Raw genomic sequence first — 19,334 nt, 5'->3', positions numbered from 1 at the left:
ACCGAGCTAACCGCCCAGAGCCTAGACCGCATGCCAGGTCTCCCCGTGCGTGGCAGGGACCGCGTGACCTCGGCCAGCGAGCGGAGCCAGGACTGGCACCCACGCGCCGCGGGACGGGAGGCGGTGCCCGAGCGGCCCTAGTTGGCCCCACCGCCTCCCGCCTTCCCCGAGGTCTCCTGTGTCGCCAGCGTCTCCTCCCAGCCTCTCCGGCGTGGGAGACTTGACAGTCGATACCGCCTGGGACGTGTGTGATTTTTCGCCGTTTTGCCTTGCTGGTCTTTTGTAAGACTCCCGCGGTTGTGCCTGAAAGAGACGCGGGTCGTGGTGTCCACGAGGTCGCAAAAACCTGCATGAACGGACGCCCGAAGTGCGCAGCCCCACAGGGCGGCCCCGGTGCTGTGGCTGCGGCGCCCCCACGGGTCCCACCCAGAGCCTCGTGGCCGCCTCTCGATGCTGCCCCCTCCTGTGTCCCGGATGCAGCAGGTGCACCTGGGAAAGGGGGGGATGGAAGTACGCATGGGGCTTGCTGCCTCCCCCTCGGCAGACCTGAGCCACCTTCCGTGACCTTCCGTGACCCCGTCTAGACTCTCATCAGCTCCTATGCAAATGATCCCTAATTATTCCCCGATTTTTGTTCTGCCCCCTCCTGTGACAGCGTGGCCGTCCTCGCACAGGGGCTGGAAGTGACTTAAAACAGATTACAACTCCGGTCCACATGCTACTGCTGCGGTGTGGGTGCTGCTCTGGGTGTCCCCCGGGAGTCCCCGCCACCAGGCTGGTGCCACTGGGGGTGGCAGGGCCTTCAGGAAGTGGGAGGCCCTTTGGTCGCGGAGGCAGCTCGTGTGAGAGGCTGGCCCCGCCTCGCCTCTCTCCACTTCCTGGCTCACGAAGCAGCCGCTCGGTCCTGCCACCGTTCACTCCTGGGATGCCCAGGGTGGGAGGGAGCCTCCCTGTGGGTGACGCCGCTTCAAGCGTTCACGCAGTTCACCCTCCTCAGCCACCGTGGGTAAAACCATTGGGGGGGGGCAGTGCCGCGGCTCGCTAGGCTAATCCTCCGCCTTGCGGCGCCGGCACACCGGGTTCTAGTCCCGGTCAGGGCGCCAGATTCTGTCCCGGCTGCCCTCTTCCAGGCCAGCTCTCTGCTGTGGCCAGGGAGGGCAGTGGAGGATGGCCCAGGTGCTTGGGCCCTGCACCCCATGGGAGACCAGGAGAAGCACCTGGCTCCTGCCTTCGGATCAGCGCGGTGCGCCGGCCGTGGTGGCCATTTTGGGGGGTGAACCAACGGAAGGAAGACCTTTATCTCTGTCTCTCTCACTGTAAAATAAAAAAATTAATTAATTAAAAAATAAAACTATCTGGGGAAAACGCGCCTGCGTTCTCGGCGAGCGTTCGCAGAGCCCTGGGCGGCCGGGCAGGACAACCCCGACCACAGCTCCCACGGCACGAGGAGGCTCGAGCCATCCACAGGCCACTGCACACAGGACGACGTGTGCAGCTGTGTCAGCTCCCACGGACACGGGGGGACGATGGCAGCCTCCACGAGGCACAACACAGTTCTTGAGCTTACTCGTTCTGTCCATCGCCAGATTTCCCGAGCCTATAAGCCTGCTGCTGAAGCCGAGGGAAGACCGTGTGCGTGGGAAATCGCTCCCTGTCCACCGCCACGCCTCCGTCCCAGAGGAGTTCAGCACCACGCGCCCCTGGACAGCTCTGGAGGACAAACCCTCCCGGAACTATGGCTCGATGGTGCGCGTTTCCCGCCGGGGCCGGTTGGTGGCTGCGCTCCGCGGAAGGAAGCTTTCCCCGTGCGAATCCGAGGGGCGGACTCGCAGGGTGAGTAGCAGCCCGACAAGCCAATGGCGTTGAGCGGTCGACCGGCGGCGCTCGGGCACGCCAATAGGCAGGGGCGTGGGCGGGCCGTGGGCGGGCCGTGGGCGGTGGCGCCGGCGGGGCCTCTCCGGCCGCGGAGCTGGGCACCGGTCAGCGCGGCGGTTGAAGGGGGTCGCCCCTGGCTGGCGGTGTGTAGGGGCCGGACGGAGGTAGGTGCGGGCTGGGGGCCGCCGGACGCTGCCCGCCCGCCAGCCGCGGCCTGGCTCTGGCGTCTGGCAGCGCGGGGCATACAGGAGGCGCCCAATAGATGCTGAGGGTGAATGAGCCGATTCCTGGCGGTCCAGCCCCATCAGCCCTCGTTTTGGGGGCCTACAGGACACCCGGACCCCTACCCTGAGGTCTTGGGGCATGCAGACACCCGGCCGGCGCTTATTGGGCGCCTGCTGCATGCGTTAGTAGCTCTGCCTTGGGCGGAGCTCCTGGCTTGGAGGAAGGGGTGTATGTATATGTTATATATTAAATGTATATAAATGTAGCGAGAACAGGGGTGGGCGGCTTCTGTGGCCCAGGGGGCGGGACCCCGGGGGGCTGGGGTGGGGGCGGGGGGCTGCCTCCGCTCCCGCGTGCTCGGCCGGCCCGGCCTCTGGGCCATCGTGGGGCCCTGATGGTCACGGCTGAGTGGCCCTGGGAGCAGTGGGCCGAGGTGGGGTTGGAAGCTGCGGGCCGGGCGGCGCTCCAGGCCGAGGGCAGCCCGTGCAAAGGCCCTGGGGCAGGGCCAGGGCCCAGGGGCCAGGAGCAGCTGCCCGTGCGGCCTCGGGGGCAGCAGAGGCCTGGCAGGCCCAGCTCCCGCCCGGGGGTAAGGAAGGTGCGTTTTGTTTCAGGACACCGAGGAGCCGCTGGACCGGACCACCCTCGGGGACGTCCCGCGCGGCGATGGACGTGTCCGTGCCGGTGACGCGGTGGCCACGCGGCAGCTGCCGGGCGCCGAGGGGCCGGATTCTGTTCCCTTCGGTGTAGGCTGGCTCGCGGCTCCGCGGGGGGTCGTGGGTGCCGCACAGCCCCGGGCCGCGTCCCCACGGGCCATGAGCGCGCGCCCGCCGGCGCCATGACGGAGCTGCTGGTGGCCAAGCTGCTGTGCATGGCGGGCGTGTTCGCGTGCATGCTGCTGGGCGCGCTGCTGCCCGTGCGCTTCCTGGAGGCCGACGCGGGCAAGGCGCCGCGGCCCCGCAAGGTGCTGGCGCTCTGCAACAGCTTCGGCGGCGGCGTCTTCCTGGCCACCTGCTTCAACGCCCTGCTGCCCGCCGTGCGCGCCAAGGTGAGGGCCCCCGGCGCACCGGGGGCGCACCGGGACGCAGCCGAGCGGGCGGGCGAGGCCTCCCGATCTCGGCGGGGGCGGGGCTTGCGGTGTCTGGGGTCGCCCTCCAGGGGTCTCCCGGGCTGGGGTCTGCGCTCAGCGTCCCGCGTGGCCGGGAGCCGGGGTCAGGTCCCCCGCGCGTGCGTGCGGCCGGCAGCTCCGTTCCGGGCAGAGGCACCGCAGGGACACAGCGGGGACGAGCCTGGCGGGGCCGCCCTGGCGCCCGTCCGCTGCCCGCCCCCCGCCATGGGCCGCAGCTGGGCAGCCCCCCGCGGCGCCTGCTTCCTGTCCTGGGCAGCGTGACACAGCAGGTGGTGATGGGCAGGGACAGCGCCACCTCCCGCCCCGTCCTGCCCGGAGCCCGGGGGTCCTGCTCCCCACCCCCTCCCCTGCGGGGCCCCCCTCCCAGCCCGTCAGCCCTGCCCAGCAGCCCCGGGGGCCGCGTGCACCTGTCGCCTGGTGCGGGGGCCCTGGCGTTCACCCCGAAGGAACCACAAGGTGGGCCTGGCCCCCCCACCCCTACCTTGAGAAGCAAACGGCCACACTGTGTGATGGCCCCCCCACCTGCGAGCCGTCCCCCACCGACAGCCGGCAGGGCCCTGGGACCCTGTGCGTGCGGCTGCCGGGAGGCGGCTGTGCCGGCCGCGGGCGAGATGTCGGCCTGCAGGGCCAGGCTCGGGCCTGGGTTCATTCGTTCTTTCTTTCTTTCTCTCTCTCTCTCTCTCTCTCTCTCTCTTTCTCTCTCTCTTTCTTTCTTTTTATCTGAAATACTTCTGATTTTTTAAAAAAGATTTTATTTGAGATAGAGTTACAGACGGGGCGGGGGTGTTCTTCCATCCGCGGGTTCACTCTCCAAGTGGCCGCAGCAGCCGGAGCCAGGAGCTCCATCCGGGTCTCCCACGCGGGGGCAGGGGCCCAGGGACTCGGCCATCGTCCACTGCTCTCCCAGGCCACAGCAGGGAGCTGGTTGGGAAGTGGAGCAGCCGGGACTGGAACCAGTGCTCAGGCGTGGACCTGTGGTACTCGGGAGCCCGGGCCAGGCGTGTGTCGTCCCCGCGAGGCCTGGGGCACGCACGCAGCTGCTCGGGGAGGTGGAACCTCAGCCTCGCCCGCACGACGCAGGCCCCGCCCAGCTCCCCAGGGTCCCTGTTGTCACCTGATCGGTGCCGTCCCTCGGGAGTGGCTGCCGTCGTGCAGGGAACCGGCTGGGCGGCTTCCCCACGGCGGCCTAGCCACGGAGGTCGGGGTGGGCTGGGGGCACCGGGCCACGTCTGGGGACATCTGTGGTTGTCATGGCTTGGACAGGGCGGGGCCAGGGAGCGCCCAGGATGGCCCCACCCCAGGGGCTGCCCCCCCCCGCGGCGCCCTGTGTGCTCTGGAGGGGCGGGGCCGCCGCGGTGAAGCTCACCCCCCCACGTGTGTGCCTGTGTGTGCACACGTGTGTGCCTGGGTGGCACGTGTGTGTTCCCCTGTGTGACACGCGTGTCCCTGTGTGTGCACGCGTGTGGCGGGAGAGGAAGCAGAGGGTTTGGGGGACAGGGCAGTGGCGGGCGGGGAGGGCCCTCCGGCCCCGCCTCCCCCTCCCCGGAGAGCGGCCAGGGGAGGGCCTGCCCGGGGCTGGCCACCTGAGCCTCTCCCGAGGTGCCCATCGCGGCGGGCTCTCTCCCGGAGGACCTGGGCCCGCGGGGCGTCCGCTGAGGCCCAGGCCGTCATAGCCCCCAGCTTTCTGCCTCCCCGCGGGGCTGCGGCCTTCAGAGATGGGGGCGGCGCGTTCTCAGGGCTCGGTGGGTGGCTTCAGAGCTGCCAGAGGGGAGGGGCGGTGCCGCCGCCTCTGGCCACGCCCAGGGAGCCCGAAGCCCGGGTGGGGAACTGGCAGCCGCGCGCTGGGCACGCGAGACAGAGCTGCGTTTCATGTCACTGAAAGGCGAGACGGGGGGGGGGGGGGTGAGGCCTTTGATCCACTGGCTCACACCCCCCTCCCCTGCCCACGGCAGCCAGGGCTGCGCCAGGCCAGAACCAGGAGCCAGGAGCTCCATCCGGGTCTCCCGCGTGGGTGCAGGGCCCCAGCACTCGGGCCGGCACCACCACCTCCCAGAATGCAATAGCAGCGGCCGGGACTCGAACCCGGCGCTCCAGTGTGGAATGCCGGCACCCCTGGCGCGATCCCTGCGCCGAGTGCCGTGCCCGGCCCCGCCCCCGCGTGTGGCACAGGCGCTGAGCCCGAGGGAGGGGTGGGCGGGCGTGGGAGTGAGCCCGCCTCGCTGGCCGCGCCCGCCCTCCCGCCTTGTCCACTCTTGTGTGCGAAGGAACTCGCCTGGCGGCCATGTGCAAGGCCACCCTGGTGACCGCGTCACCTGTGCTGCGACCACAGCTCCCAACCTTCAGCTTTCAAGGTGCTGGGGGCGGGGCCTCCGCGCCCGAGGCTGGGGGAGGCGCCACCTAGATCCGTCTGCAGAGGCTCCAACTGGGGCTGCGCTCTGCTGGTCCAGTGCAGGGGCGGGGCCTGGGGCACAGCCCACCCACCCCTGCGGGTCCAGCGCAGGGGCGGGGCCTGGGGCACAGCCCACCCACCCCTGCGGGTCCAGTGCAGGGGCGGGGCCTGGGGCACAGCCCACCCCTGCTGGTCAAGTGCAGGGGGCAGGGCCTGGGGCACAGCCCACCCACCCCTGCTGGTCCAGCGCAGGGGCGGGGCCTGGGGCACAGCCCACCCACCCCTGCTGGTCCAGTGCAGGGGGCGGGGCCTGGGACACAGCCCACCCCTGCTGGTCCTGTGCAGGGGGCGGGGCCTGGGGCGCAGCCCACCCACCCCTGCTGGTCCAGTGCAGGGGGCAGGGCCTCCCCATTCTCCTGGCACAGGTTTCTGGGGTTGTGTAACCCACCAGGGTGCACCCCTCCCACCTCTTCTTTTCCTTTTTCTTTTTGTATTGGAGGGGCAACAAGACAGAGTCCCTACTGTGCTGGGCCAGGCCTGGCCGGCGCCGCGAGCTCCCTCGGGTCTCCTCCCTGGGTGGTGGGGGTCCCAGCACCTGGGCCCGCTGCTGCCCCCCAGGTGTGCGTTGGCGGGGAGCGGCGCCGGGGGCGGGGCCGGAGCCCAGGCGCTGGGAGGCGGGGCCAGCACCCTGACCACTGTCGCCCGCGTGCCCCGCCCCCAGCTGCAGCGGGTGCTGAGCCTGGCCCACGTGAGCACCGACTACCCGCTGGCCGAGACCACCATGCTGCTGGGCTTCTTCCTGACCCTGCTCCTGGAGCAGCTGGTGCTGACCTTCCGCAAGGAGAAGCCGCCCTTCATCGACCTGGAGACCTTCAACGCGGGCTCGGACGCGGGCAGCGACTCCGAGTACGAGAGCCCCTTCATGGCCGGCGCGCGGGGCCACGCCCACGGCCCCCGCCTGCGCGCGCAGGAGCTGCCGGGCGCCGGCCCCCTGCGCCTGCTCAGCCTGGTCTCGGCGCTGTCGGCGCACTCGGTCTTCGAGGGCCTGGCGCTGGGCCTGCAGGAGGAGGGCGAGCGTGTGGTCAGCCTGTTCGTGGGCGTGGCCGTGCACGAGACGCTGGTGGCCGTGGCGCTGGGCGTCAGCATGGCCCGGAGCGCCGTGCCGCTGCGGCACGCGGCCAAGCTGGCGGTCACGGTGAGCGCCATGATCCCCCTGGGCATCGGCGCGGGCCTGGGCATCGAGAGCGCCCGCGGCCTGGCGGGCAGCGTGGTGTCCGTGCTGCTGCAGGGCCTGGCGGGCGGCACCTTCCTCTTCGTCACCTTCCTGGAAGTCCTGGCCAAGGAGCTGGAGGACAAGAGCGACCGCCTGCTCAGGGTCCTCTTCCTGGTGCTGGGCTACGCCGTGCTGGCCGCCATGGTCTTCCTCAAGTGGTGAGTGACCGCTGCCCTCGCCCAGGCCGCGCGCCTCCAGGGGACACGCGTGCCAGGGCGTCCTCTCTCCCGGAGCCCTCGGGAGCCCCCGGTGGTCCCCCGACCCTGCCGTGGCGGGAGGCCAGGGCTGGGGCTTAGCTGTGGTTGGCTGGGCCGGCGCCTCTCAACCCGGCACACACACACACAGTGCGCGGGGACCGGCACCCCTGCCCCTGGGGGTGCGGGAGGGCGGGGACAGCCAGCAGGCGCTGGGGAGCCGGGAGCCCTGGGCTCCGCCCCGTAGCCACCTCTGGGCGGCCCAGCCCGTCGTCGTGGCAACCGGGCCTCCTGTCTGGGGACAGTCGGGAGGGGCGGCGCTGCGTTCCCCAGGGGCTTTGCCTGCCCGGCTCCAGCCTCCCGGGCACAGCAGGAGGGGCCGCCTCACCCCGTCCCTGGGCCTCGGGCCTCCTCGCCTCCCGGGTCCCCACCCGGCCCCCTAGCCCTGGGTGTCCTGTGCCTGGCACGGGGCCCCCGAGGCCCTGCACTGAGTGAGGGTGGCGCCCCGGCAGGCACCTGGGGAAGCAGCTTGGAACCCCGGCCCCTTGGGTGTGGTTCCCGGAGCCCGGGGAGCCAGGGCCGTGGCTCTGACCCCAGCGCCCCGGGGGTGTGCCCGAGGCCCTGCCCCCATTCTCCCATAGCGGGGCCCAGCCGCGTTGTGATGGGTGCATCAGGCCCGTTTCTAGAAACTTCTGCGTAGCCCGACCCAGACCTGTGGCTGTGTGCTCAGCTCACGTCCTGCTGTCCCTGTCCCCAGGGCGCCCGGCCCAGTGACGGCAACTGGGCGCCGTGGGGGCTAGGGGCACCCACAGGGGGGTTCGGGGTCCCCAGCTCAGTAGCCCCGCCTTGTTGATGCCAGATACGAGAAGAAGTCGGCGAGCGCCCCGTCCTGCCCACCACCCACTCCCCCGACAGCCCCGGGACACCAGGAAGCCTGCCGGCCGCAAGGCGGCCCCGCCCTGAGCCGCCCGCCCCGAGCCGCCCTGCAGACCACGCTGAGGGCACCCCCACGCCGCACGGGAGACGTCTGAGGGACAGCAGAGTCCCCGAGGGACGCAGGCCGCCCCCCGCCGGCCCGTCTCCCGCCACCACCCCACCTGAGGGTTCCACCAGCGACGTGGGGGGGACCCGGGGGCTGGGGCCCCGGAGCACGGCCCACCCGGCGGCCGCTGCCCGCCAGACCACCAGCATCCGGACGGCGCCCCCACCCCCGTCTGCTGTGGCCAGAGGAGCGGTCAGCCCGGGCTCCCCACCTCCCGGGGGCCGCAGGGGGCCGGGCCGACCGGCGAGAGGTCAGCTCAAAGCAGAGACGCTGGACAGACGCCACGGAAGCAGGCCCTGCTGGGGCCCCCGCCAGGCCCCGTGCGCCCCGTGGCCGTCAGCGCTTCCGCCTGAGTGACTGGGTCTGCACTGTCCGGTCTCCCGAGCCAGCCTCTGCCCAGGACCGGACGGGAGTCGGCCGCGGGGCCTGTGGCGGGATCACCTGCTCAGGGATCCCTCACTGACTCTGCCCTGGGGGGGCCACTGGACAACGGGACCTCTGTGTCCACCAGGACAGGGAGTGCTGGCGTGGGGGGCGGGGCAGGATCAGCGCCTGCGCGTGGTCAGCTCGGGGAGACGGACAGAGGCTGCGGCGGCCGCCTGGAGTCCGGACACCTGAGCTGCCAGCTGGGCCACCTCCGTCCACCCAGCACACCAGGCCTCCTGTCCTCTGCGGCCGGGCAGGCCCTAGATGGACCGAGGGCAGGCCCAGGTGCTGCCCGGGCCGCGTAGTTGGCACCACCTGGGCCTGGGGCCCCCGCCCGGTGGGGGAAGCCTCCCTCGGGAGGCCGTGGCTGGCTCTGCACCCCCTGAGGGTGCCCGACGTGGGCACAGGCCACAGTGGCATTTCCCCCCTCCCTCCAGAGGCCGGCCCACAGCTCAGGTCAGCTGTGGTCACGGGTGTCGGCGGCCACGGTCTTGGCGGCTCTGCCAGGCAGGAACGGGGAGCAGGGGCACCTGTTCCCGGACCCAGGAAAGCCAGCAGCGGATGGGACGCGGTCCCCAGCCCCCGGCACTGTAAGACCTGCCCCGGCCGCCAGGGGCCCACAGCCCGCCTGTGCAGCGCGGGCCCGAGCAGGGGGAGCCTCCGGAAGCCGGTGGTCCGCATCAATAAAGACGGGTCCACCCCGAGCTCCGGCCGTGTGTGCCTTTCCAGGGCTCGGGGCGGGGGGGGGGGCTCTGGGGCAGGGCTGTCCGTTGCCGGGATGCCAAGGCCAGACTGGGCCGCGCTGTCCAGCTTCTACAAATCAGCGACTGAATTTGAAAGAGGGACAGAGACCTCGCCCCTCTGTCGGGCCGGGGCTGGGCCAGGCCGAAACCAGGGTGCTGGAATCCCACCCGGGGCTCCACGGGAGCGGAGGGGCCGTGTGGGCCAGCCCTGCTGCCTTCCGGGTGCATGGGCAGGGAGTGGGGCGGCCGGGCCTTGGGCCAGTGCTGTCTGTGGGATGCTGTCCACCCAGGGCACCACGGCGCCCATCCCGCGGGTTTTTTACTTCGTCTGTACAAAAGGCAGGCGGCACAGAGGGCTCCCGTTTGCCGGCTCAGCCCCCCAGACGCCTCCGGCAGTGGCTGGGCTCCACCCAGGTGTGGCACGGCGTGGCAGGCGCCCCCAGTTCCTGGTTCGGCCGCCCCCAGGCCTGCAGCCCCTCGGGGTGGGAGCGCAGCCGCCTCGGGGGCCTGGCCGGGGTGGAGGTGATGCTAGCGCATGGGGGCCGGGGGCAGCACCACACCCGTGACGCACGGCGGAGGCCACTGCTCCATGGGGGTGGGGGCCCTCGGGGGCCAGCTGGGCTCCAAGTCCAGCCTGGCACAGGCCAGGCGATGTGGCCCCTGGAGCAGGCACCCTCCCCTCGGTCCTGGGGACGTCCAGGGCTGTCCTGCCGCTGTCCCCAGCCCCAGGTTCCACCAGGCCATCTGTAAAGGGCCCCCGGTGTTGCAGCATCCACCCCGCCAGTGTCCGTGGCCTCACCTTTCAGGGTGGGGGGAGGGGCCGGGCCACGGCTTCCCAGCATGTCGGCGTCCGGGTGCAGGTGGGCAGGGACCCGACTCGAGGTGCCAGGTCCTTTGGTGGTTTTTTAGTTTTTAAGATTTATTTATTTGAAAGGCCGAGAGAGAAGAGAGAGGTCTTCCATCAACTCGTTCACTCCCCAGATGGCTGCAACGGCCAGAGCTGGAGCCAGGAGCTCCATCCAGGTCTCCCACGCGGGGGCAGGACGTGGGCCATCGTCCACTGCTCTCCCAGGCCACAGCAGAGAGCTGGATCGGAAGTGGAGGAGCCGGGACTCGAACCTGCGCCCACGTGGGATGTGGGCGCTGCAGGCGCTGGCCCCCCACGTCCTTTGCTTTTGAAGGCAAACTGGGCTTTAGTGACTGAGCTTGTTAAATGTTGAGCCCAGACGCCCCTGGGGCCGTCCGTGCGCGGCCTCTGCGTCCCCCCCCCCCCCGTGATTGCTTTCATCCCAGGGGCCCCCTCCCCAGCACCAGGAGAGGAGAAGTCGCCCACGGCTTCGAGGCCGGGCCAGAAGTGAACCCTCTGCAGTTGGGCCTCCTGCAAGCCTGGGCCAGCCGGGGGTCCCAGACAGCGGCGGGCACGAGGGGGCCCCGGGCAGGCCTGGCCCGGCCTCTTCCAGGCTGGGCCACCTCGGTGAGCGAGTGGCTTCCCTCCTCCGAGCCTCGGCTTCCCGGTGACGGGTGACGACGCTGGCCCTGGGGGCGCCCCCTGAGGGGCCGTCATGGACGGGTGCGGACCCTGTCCGGCTCGGGAGCTGGTGGTGGGGCCGGCAGAGCCAGGCCCAGTCTCCCAGAGAGGCAGCAGCGGATCCTGAAGTCCCCCACCGTGCCGTGCCGGGGGCCTGGGGTGCCCCGGCAGGGGGCTGGGCCCCCGACATGGGGCGGAGAGTGAGCAGGGGCCCGAGGCCCGTCCTCGCTGGCTGGCGAGGCCCAGAGCCCGGCTGGGGAGCTATAAATAGCTACAGCGTGGACTCGCTGCCGCCGGGCGCAGGCTCCTACGCATGAGTCAGCCGCCCCGGCCTGGGCAGGAGCCCGAGAGCCGGCCCAGCGCCGCGGTCACTCAGGAGACCGGACAGGCAGAGCGGGACGGGAGCGGCCGCCAGCTCCGAGCCCCGCGCGAGTGGGCACGCTGCCCACCTGCTCCCAGAACTCCCAGCGGCCACGGCGATCCTGGAGGTGTGGAGACTGAGGCTGGGCTGAGCCCTCCCTGGGGTGCGGGGTCCCCATCCGGGACCAGGCCAGGTGGTGCCCAGGGCCAGCCGCAGGCAGCCGGGAAGCGGGGAGCTCCCCGGGGGTGGGGGGAGCTCGGGTCAGGCCACAGGAGATGACGGCCAGGCCACGCGGTTCCCTGATACGGGAGGTGAAGCGAGCCACGGTCAGGGTCAGGGACCAGAGACAGGGGCCGGGTGGTCTGGGGGCAGCGTCCCGGGGAGGGGAGTGCCCCCCTCCCATGGCGGGGACCTCAGGGTGGTCCCGGGGCATCCTCCTCTAACCCATCGCGGCCTGGGCCTGGCCTGAGCTGTGTCCACCCCCCAGGGGACCCGGCGGGAGTCCCGCCGCCTCCGAGCTCTGTCCGTTGAGGTCAGCATGAGCCTCCCGCCTCCAGGTTTGAGGAAGGGGCGGTGGGCTCGGGTGGGCAGGAGCACCGGGGCACCTGACCCCCGAGCAGCCACTTCCCAGAGACACGCGGGGACCCACAGACAGAACCTCGTGCCCCGTCCGCGCCAGCGCCCCCTTCAGGCGGCCCCTCCCGGCGGGCGGCTGTCTTCCTGCCTGTCCTGTGCCCCCTCCCCTCCCACCCCTGCCCGGTACAAACCCGCCTCTGCCTCCCCACGGTCAGGGACTGATTGACAGCTGAGCGCTCCCTCCGCCCGGGCAGCCCCCCTGGGCCCCCGCCCTGGTGCCGCATCACGACCCCAGCCTGAACATGTCCCCTTCCGCCCCCCCCCCCCCCCCGGTCCAGCTCTGCCCGGCTCGTGCCGGCTCCCCAGCCTCCCGGGGTCTGCAGACCCCCGCCCCCTCCTCCCAAGAGCCCAGGTGGCCACGTAGTGGACACAGGCCAGAGCCCTGGAGGGCATCGGTCCCAGGGCGCAGGCCCGCGGTGACCTTGGGAGGGCGCCCCCGGGGTGCGGGTCCCTGTGGGTCCCGGCGGGGCGGGGCTGCCGGGGCGGGGCGGGGCCGGCGGGCGGGGCGGGCGCGACTGCGGCGGCGGCGGCGGCGGCGGCGGCGGCGGCGGAGGCTCGGGCGGGCGGGCGGCCGGGGGGCGGCGACGCCGGAGCGGACTCGGAGCCCGAACAGCAGCGGCCGCGCGCCGCAGGGACAGCGGACCCAGGTAGGCGGCCGAGCCCGGGCGGGGCGCGGGGGTCCCTGGGCAGACCCCAGCCGGCCAGGCCGCCCCCCCCTCCCCGGCGAGGACCTTCTTTGTCCTGGCCCCACCCTCCGGGCCTCGGGGGCGGCCGAGCCTCCGGCCAGGGCCCTCTACCGTGCACCTGCGCGCCCGCGCCCGGGCCCGGGCCGGTGTCCCCGCTGCGCGCCCACCTTGGACAGCTCCCTCCGCGGCTTCTGCCCTCCTGCCCGCGTCTGCTGGGGGGTGGGGGGGGGCCACCGTGGGCATCAGTGCGTCGGGCGTCCCTCCCCCCTCCCACTCGCCCGCGTAGCCCGCCTGCCCCCTGCCCAGCCAAGCCCCTCGCTCCCTGACCGACTCCTCCTACCAACAGCTCAGGGAGCCGCGGCCCTGCCCCCCCCCATCATATCCCCCATCCAAAGCAGGCCCTCCGCCCTTCAGACCCCTCGGTGGTCAGGTGCACCCCGGGCCAGACCCCCTGTGCCCGCCCCCCCCCCCCCGGGTCAGGGCTCTCTGCCGTCTTGCACCCGAGGTCGCTCCAGTCTTCCAGCCCCGAGCTGCGCTCCGGGGACGCCGGCCGGGGCTGCGGCCCGTTCCTCTGGCCTGGGCACCTCAGGGCGGGCTCCCGTGCGCAGGCCCAAGACCCCCAAGGCAGGGTAGCCTCCAGGCCCTGCTGCCAGTCCTGCGCGGTTCGGCCACCTCCCTGCCCCGTGACCTTGAGCTCTCGCCCGCCCCCCCACCCGCTTGTTGTCCACAACCCCCTCACCCCACAGGAGATGTGGGTGGGATGCAGAGGCCACCAGGTGGGTGTTTGATGTGGACCTGGGGAGGGGCTTCTGGTTAGGGAGCCCAGGCCCCAGCCGCCCCCCCCGGGAGGCCCCCCCTTGTTGCTGGGGGCCGGAGCCCTTGGTGCCCGGAGCAAGGGGAGAGCTGACACTGCAGAACCCACAGTGGCCAGCCCCAGGGGTCCCCGGGTCTCGGCAGGGCCCGGCTGCACCCCAGGGTGCCCACCACTCAGGCGCCTGCACCAGAGAGCCGACGGGCAGTGTGCAGGGAGCCGGCAGCCCTCTCGCCTCAGTGGTCGGGCAGAGGAGACGACCGCCAGGCGTGTTCTGCCTGGGACACGTGCTGGTACCCACCCCCGGGGGGCGGCCCTGGCGCCTGAGGTCATGGGGCACCTGCTGTGGCGGCAAAGCGCCCCGAGCCCATCACCGTGACAGCGGCCGCCACCCTCTGTCTCCTGGCCCCGGTGGGTTTACCTACTTGTCCCTAACCCCAGCGGGCAGGCACACAGTCAGTCCCATTTCACAGATGGGAAAACCGAGGTGCAGGGACACGGGTTTGCTTGTCCTGCCTGAAGGCCAGCGCAGCCTTGCACCCTCCCCCCCCCACACACAGCCCCGAGGGCAGGAGTCTGTCCGGGGGCCTGGGAGGAGGGCACCCGGCAGGTGGAACGGGCACCCGCAGGGACAGCTGGGGGGAGGGGCCGCCTGTCCCCACGGTGCCCGAGCTCCCCCTCCCCCAGTGTGTCAGGGACTCACGTGACCTCCAAGGCTGCGGGACCTCCCCAGCCGAGAAAGCCAAAGACGTTAGCACAGTTCCGTTCCCGAGGGTACAGCCGAGCTGAGCGGGGAGCCGGGACCAGACCACGGTCAGGCAACGAGGAAGCCCCGAAAACAAACAAACAAGCAAACAAACAAGCAAGTGTGCATGTCTGACCTGCCGGCGGCGCCGCGCCCCACGTCAGGGCTCCCGGTTCTAACCCCAGCTTCGGCTCCTGGCCCCAGCTCCCCGCGCATGCGCAGCCTGGGAGGCAGCAGCGAGGGCGCAAGTCCTTGGGCCCCCGCCGCCCACGGGGGGACCCGGATGCAGCCCCCGGCTTCAGCCGTCGTGGGCGTTCGGGGAGGGAAGCAGCAGCTGGACGAGCTCCGTCTCCGTCTCTGATGGACTTAAGACGGCCAAGCAGGGTCCTTTTGGTGCAGGGAATTCCGAGGACGGCGCTGCGGCGTGCGCGTCGGGGAAAACCCTGCGCACACACCAGGGTCCTTCTCTGCTCCAGATCACTTTTGCTTGAATACTTATTTATTTCCAAAGTCAGAGAGGGAGAGGTCTTCCAACACCGGGCCACTCCCCACATGGCTGCCGCGTCCAGCGCCGGGCGCTCCATCCGGGTCTCCCACGCAGGTGCAGGGCCCCGCGCTCGGCCGTCTCTGCTGCTCTCCCGGCTGCATTAGCAGGGGGCTGGGTGGGCAGTGCAGACCCTGGTTTGCATTCATTAGGGGGCAGGCAGCTTTCTATTTTTAAAAATATTTTTATTTATTTGAAAGGCAGATTTACAGAGAGGCGGGGCGGGGGGAGAGGTCTTCCATCTGCAGGTGCACTCCCCAAATGGCCGATCAGGAGCCAGGAGCTCCATCCGGGTCTCCCACGCAGGTGCAGGGGCCCCAGCACTTGGTCCATCGTCCACTGCTCTCCCAGGCCACAGCAGAGAGCTGGACCGGAAGTGGAGCAGCCGGGACTCGAACCGGCGCCCACGTGGGATGCCAGAGCTGCAGGCGGCGGCTTTACCTGCTATGCCACAGCGCCGGCAGCTTTTTAAAATGCAGGTTCCCAGGTCCCCGTGTCTGGGGCCGAGACCCTGTGCCTGCCTTGTACATGCACACACCCCCTCCCCCACACCCCTTCCCCAAGGTTGGCAAGGTCCGGGCAGTGGAGAGGTGGCACAGGCACTCACAGGCGCCGTGGCCCGGGACAGGTGTCAGGCCGCCCAGGTGTCAGGGCCAGGCCCAGCCTAGGAGGGCGACAGGCAGCGGGGAAGAAGCTGGCTGTGCATCCCCGGCTCTGCCCCCTCCACGGCTCAGAGCCCACCCCGCATTCTGTGCGGGGGGGGGGGGGGAGCAGGTGAAAGGCGCTGACCCCGGGGCCACGTCAGCCCCACACCCCAGCCCAAAGCCCAAGCCCCTCCTCCCGGCCCGCCCTGACGCCCAAGCTCCTCCTCCCGCCCCAAGCCCCTCCTCCCGGCCCTCCCAGACTTCCAAGCCCCTCCCCTACCCCAACCTGCCGCCCAAGCCCCTCCTCCTGCCCTGACGCCCAAGCCCCTCCCCCGCCCCGCCCTGATGCCCCAAGCCCCTCCTCCCGGCCCGCCCTGGAGCCTCAAGCCCCTCCTCCCGGCCCGCCCCGACTTCCAAGCCCCTCCTCCCACCCTGCCTTGACGCCCCAAGCCCCTCTTCCCGCCCCGCCCCAAGCCCCTCCGCCACCCCGCCCTGACTTCCAAGCCCCTCCTCCCACCCTGCCCTGACGCCCCAAGCCCCTCCGCCGCCCCGCCCTGATGAGCTAAGCCCCTCCTCCCGCCCTGACTTCCAAGCCCCTCCTCCCACCCTGCCCTGACGCCCCAAGCCCCTCCGCCGCCCCGCCCTGATGAGCTAAGCCCCTCCTCCCGCCCTGACTTCCAAGCCCCTCCTCCCGCCCTGACTTCCAAGCCCCTCCTCCCGCCCTGACTTCCAAGCCCCTCCTCCCGCCCTGACGCCCCAAGCCCCTCCTCCCTCCCCGCCCTGAGCCCCAAGCCCCGCCTCCCGCCCCGCCCCGACGCCCTAAGCCCCTCCTCTCGTCCCGCCCCAAGCCCCTCCTCCCGCCTGACTTCCAAGCCCCTCCTCCCGCCCCGCCCCGCCCCGCGCCGCCCTGACGGCCCTCTCCCCGCAGGGTCCGTGCGGGGTCCTCCGCGGCGCCAGGAACCATGCCGGAGCAGAGTAACGACTACCGCGTGGTGGTGTTCGGGGCCGGCGGCGTGGGCAAGAGCTCGCTGGTGCTGCGCTTCGTGAAGGGCACGTTCCGCGACGCCTACATCCCCACCATCGAGGACACCTACCGGCAGGTGATCAGCTGCGACAAGAGCGTGTGCACGCTGCAGATCACCGACACCACGGGCAGCCACCAGTTCCCGGCCATGCAGCGCCTGTCCATCTCCAAGGGCCATGCCTTCATCCTGGTCTTCTCGGTCACCAGCCGGCAGTCGCTGGAGGAGCTGGACCCCATCTACCGGCTCATCCTGCAGATCAAGGGCAGCGTGGAGGACATCCCGGTCATGCTCGTGGGCAACAAGTGCGACGAGACGCAGCGCGAGGTGGACACGCGCGAGGCGCAGGCCGTGGCGCAGCAGTGGAAGTGCGCCTTCATGGAGACGTCGGCCAAGATGAACTACAACGTCCAGGAGTTGTTCCAGGAGCTGCTCACGCTGGAGACGCGGCGCAGCGTGAGCCTGGGCGTGGCCGGCAAGCGCGCCGGCCAGCAGCGGCGGACAGAGCGCGGCAGGGGCAAGTGCAGCCTCATGTGAGCCGCACGCCGGCCGGCCGCCCTGTCCTCCCTGCCCGGCCGGCCCTGTCCTCCCTGCCCTGCTCTGTCCTCCCTGCCCTGCCCTGCCCTGCCCTCTCCAGCCCGGCCGGCCCTGTCCACCCTGCCCGGCCCTGTCCTCCCTGCCCGGCCGGCCCTGTCCTCCCTGCCCAGCCGCCCTGTCCTCCCTGCCCTGCCCTGCCCTGCCCTCTCCAGCCCGGCCCTGTCCACCCTGCCCGGCCGCCCTGTCCTCCCTGCCCGGCCCTGTCCTCCCTGCCCGGCCTCCCTGTCCTCCCTGCCCGGCCGGCCCTGTCCTCCCTGCCCGGCCCTGTCCTCCCTGACCGGCGCTGTCCTCCCTGCCCGGCCGCCCTGTCCACCCTGCCCGGCCCTGTCCTCCCCACCCCAGCCCTGCCCCAGTCACCCGGCCCTCCCCACCCTGGCCCTGCTCTGCCCTGCCCCAGCCCAGCCCTGCCCTGCCCTGTCCCAGCCCGGCCCCCCAGCCCTCCCCCTCCCAGTCTTCCTCCTGCTGCTCCCCTTCCTCTTCTTCATCCTTCCCCTCCCCCTCCCCTTCCTCCTCCCCCTCCCCTTCCTCCTCCCCTTCCTCCTCCCCCTCCCCTTCCCCCCTCCCCCTTCCCTCCCTTCCTCCTCCCCTTCCTCCTCCCCTTCCTCCTCCCCTTCTGCCTCCTCCCCTCCCCCTCCCCTCCTCTTCTTCCTCCTCCTCCTCACACTGCCCCCTCCTCCTCCCCTTCTCCCCTCCCCCCTCCTCCTCCTTCCCCCCACATCGGCTGGGAGAGCAGCAGTGCAGCCGGCCTGCGGCCGCCCCTCCCCCACCTCTGCGTCTCCCAGGCCCCCTGGGTGCCCGCCGTGGGTGCCTCCAACCAGACCTGCGGCCCCCATGGCTCACTGTGACCTCCGGGGAGGGGGGTGCACGCCGACCTCGGATCCTGCCTCTGCTTGGGCTTTCCTGCCCCGCGTCTCACTACGCCCCCAGCCCCGCCCCGTCTCTCGCGACCTCTGACCTGTACCCCCCCCCGTCCCGGAACGCCCCTCTCGCCCCCGTCCCCACACGGGGGGGGGGGCCGTGGGATGGGCCTCAGGCCGCCAGGCAATAACCAGGGGCCCGCAGCAGCCCAAGGCCCAGCCCTGGAGCGGAGCAGAGCGGAGGCCGGGAAGGCGCAGGCCCGGCGCGGGCCGTGGGGGAGCCTCCGGGTCGCCCCCGCCTGGACCGGGGCGCTGGCCAGGCGCGGACACCTGAGGGGCTCCGGCGGACTCCGCCCTGCCCACTGGGTGCCACCGCTAAGGCCGGAGAGAGGAGGGCGCGTGCGTGCGTGGCGTGGCGTGGCGCTTGCGCGGGCCTGGGCCCTGGTGTGCGTCTCAGGATGGCATTGCGTGGGGCTGTCCCCGGGTCGGGCGTGGGTGAGGCTGTGTTTCCGGGGCGGGGGGCAGTGATGCGAGGGCGGGGCTGTGGCCGCGGGCCGTGACCGGAGGCCGCGTGGGCGGGCGGGAGGGGCGGGGTCTGCGCCTAGGCCGGGCGCACCTGTGGCCGCCAGCTCTGCGCGTGCTTGTTACCGGGCACATGCAGGGGTGCGTGTGCACGTGTGTGCACGCGTGTGTGAGCGGCTGAGTACTAGTGTGCGTGTGTGTGCATCTGCACGTGAGTGTGTGCGCGTGCATGTGAGTGCGTGTGCGCGCCCGGGTCTGTGCGCGTCCCTGCGGCCCCGAGAGGCAGCAGCATGGAGTCCGCAGAGCTGAGCCGGCCGGCGCCCCCTCCCCCCGGAGGAGCGGGGGCCCTGAAGGTGCAGCAGAGGTGGGCTGGGCGGGGCTGCGGCCCTTTCTCAGGGACACACCCTGACAGCACAATCCCCCTGCAGGCCCCCCACCGGCCTCCCGCCCCCACCCGCCCCGACCTGGGGGAGGGGCTCCGCCAGGCTTGCTGTGACCCCGCCCCGCCCCGCCCCCGCCCCGCATGTGGTGCCCGTGGCATACGCGCTAGACCCAGTCTGCCCGCAATAAACAGTGGATCCTCCCGCCCCGCGTGCTGCCCTTCTGTGTGTGTGTGGGGGGGCTGGGGGGGCAGGAGGGGTGGGGGTCCGGAAAGTGACAGGTGCACAGCGGCCACGAGAGGAGGGGTCCTCTGGGCTGCAGGCCCCGCCCCATTTGCTCGGCACACGACCTGTGAACTTGGGGGTTCCCCTGCCCTCTGCGCTCACGCGCTGCCCGATGGCCCAAGTCGTCTCAGGTCTGTGCTGTGCAGAGCGGTGGAGCGACCCTGAGGCTCGGGGTGGTGCAGGGGCGCGCGCAGGCCCAGCCCACTCTGGGGAGGCGGGGGAGGGGCCGTCCCCAGAGGATCAGGTGGGGGGCAGTGCCTACTAAGGTCCTGGGGCAGGAACTGCTGGAGGTGGACACAGAGGGAGAGGAGGGGAGGGGAGAGGAGGGGAGGGGAGGAGAGGGGAGGGGAGGGAAGGCAGCTGATGAAGTCAGCAGGGGTCGGGCAGGGAGGGGTGAGGGAGAGAGGGGGAGGAGGAAGACAG

General features: G+C 71.7%; 2 protein-coding genes across 4 annotated transcripts; both read left to right on the top strand.

Annotated features, from left to right (window-relative positions):
* The first annotated feature begins 1,912 nt into the window (after positions 1-1,912).
* SLC39A3 (solute carrier family 39 member 3) lies at positions 1,913-9,254 on the top strand. 2 transcript variants are annotated; one of them, XM_070058575.1, is made up of 4 exons: positions 1,913-2,039; positions 2,712-3,145; positions 6,337-7,046; positions 7,942-9,254. In XM_070058575.1, coding segments are annotated over exons 2-4 (921 nt in total). In that variant the 5' UTR covers positions 1,913-2,039; positions 2,712-2,935; the 3' UTR covers positions 7,943-9,254. The 2 variants fall into 2 exon arrangements, with proteins under 2 accessions (XP_069914676.1, XP_069914675.1); XM_070058574.1 differs by lacking the exon at positions 7,942-9,254 and having other exon boundaries at positions 6,337-7,050.
* A 1,883-nt stretch (positions 9,255-11,137) lies between these two features.
* On the top strand, positions 11,138-17,376 carry DIRAS1 (DIRAS family GTPase 1). Of its 2 annotated transcripts, none has more exons than XM_070058578.1 (2): positions 11,138-11,309; positions 16,177-17,376. In XM_070058578.1, the coding sequence occupies exon 2, from the start codon at positions 16,211-16,213 to the stop codon at positions 16,805-16,807; it is 597 nt and encodes a 198-aa protein (XP_069914679.1). In that variant the 5' UTR covers positions 11,138-11,309; positions 16,177-16,210; the 3' UTR covers positions 16,808-17,376. The 2 variants fall into 2 exon arrangements, with proteins under 2 accessions (XP_069914679.1, XP_069914678.1); XM_070058577.1 differs by lacking the exon at positions 11,138-11,309 and adding an exon at positions 12,320-12,465.
* Positions 17,377-19,334: the final 1,958 nt, after the last annotated feature.

This window comes from Oryctolagus cuniculus, chromosome 16 (genome assembly GCF_964237555.1).
Source record: "Oryctolagus cuniculus chromosome 16, mOryCun1.1, whole genome shotgun sequence".
NCBI classification, from domain to species: domain Eukaryota; kingdom Metazoa; phylum Chordata; class Mammalia; order Lagomorpha; family Leporidae; genus Oryctolagus; species Oryctolagus cuniculus.
The sequence above is the reverse complement of the archived record's forward strand: the minus strand, read 5'-3'. Positions and strand labels throughout refer to the sequence as shown.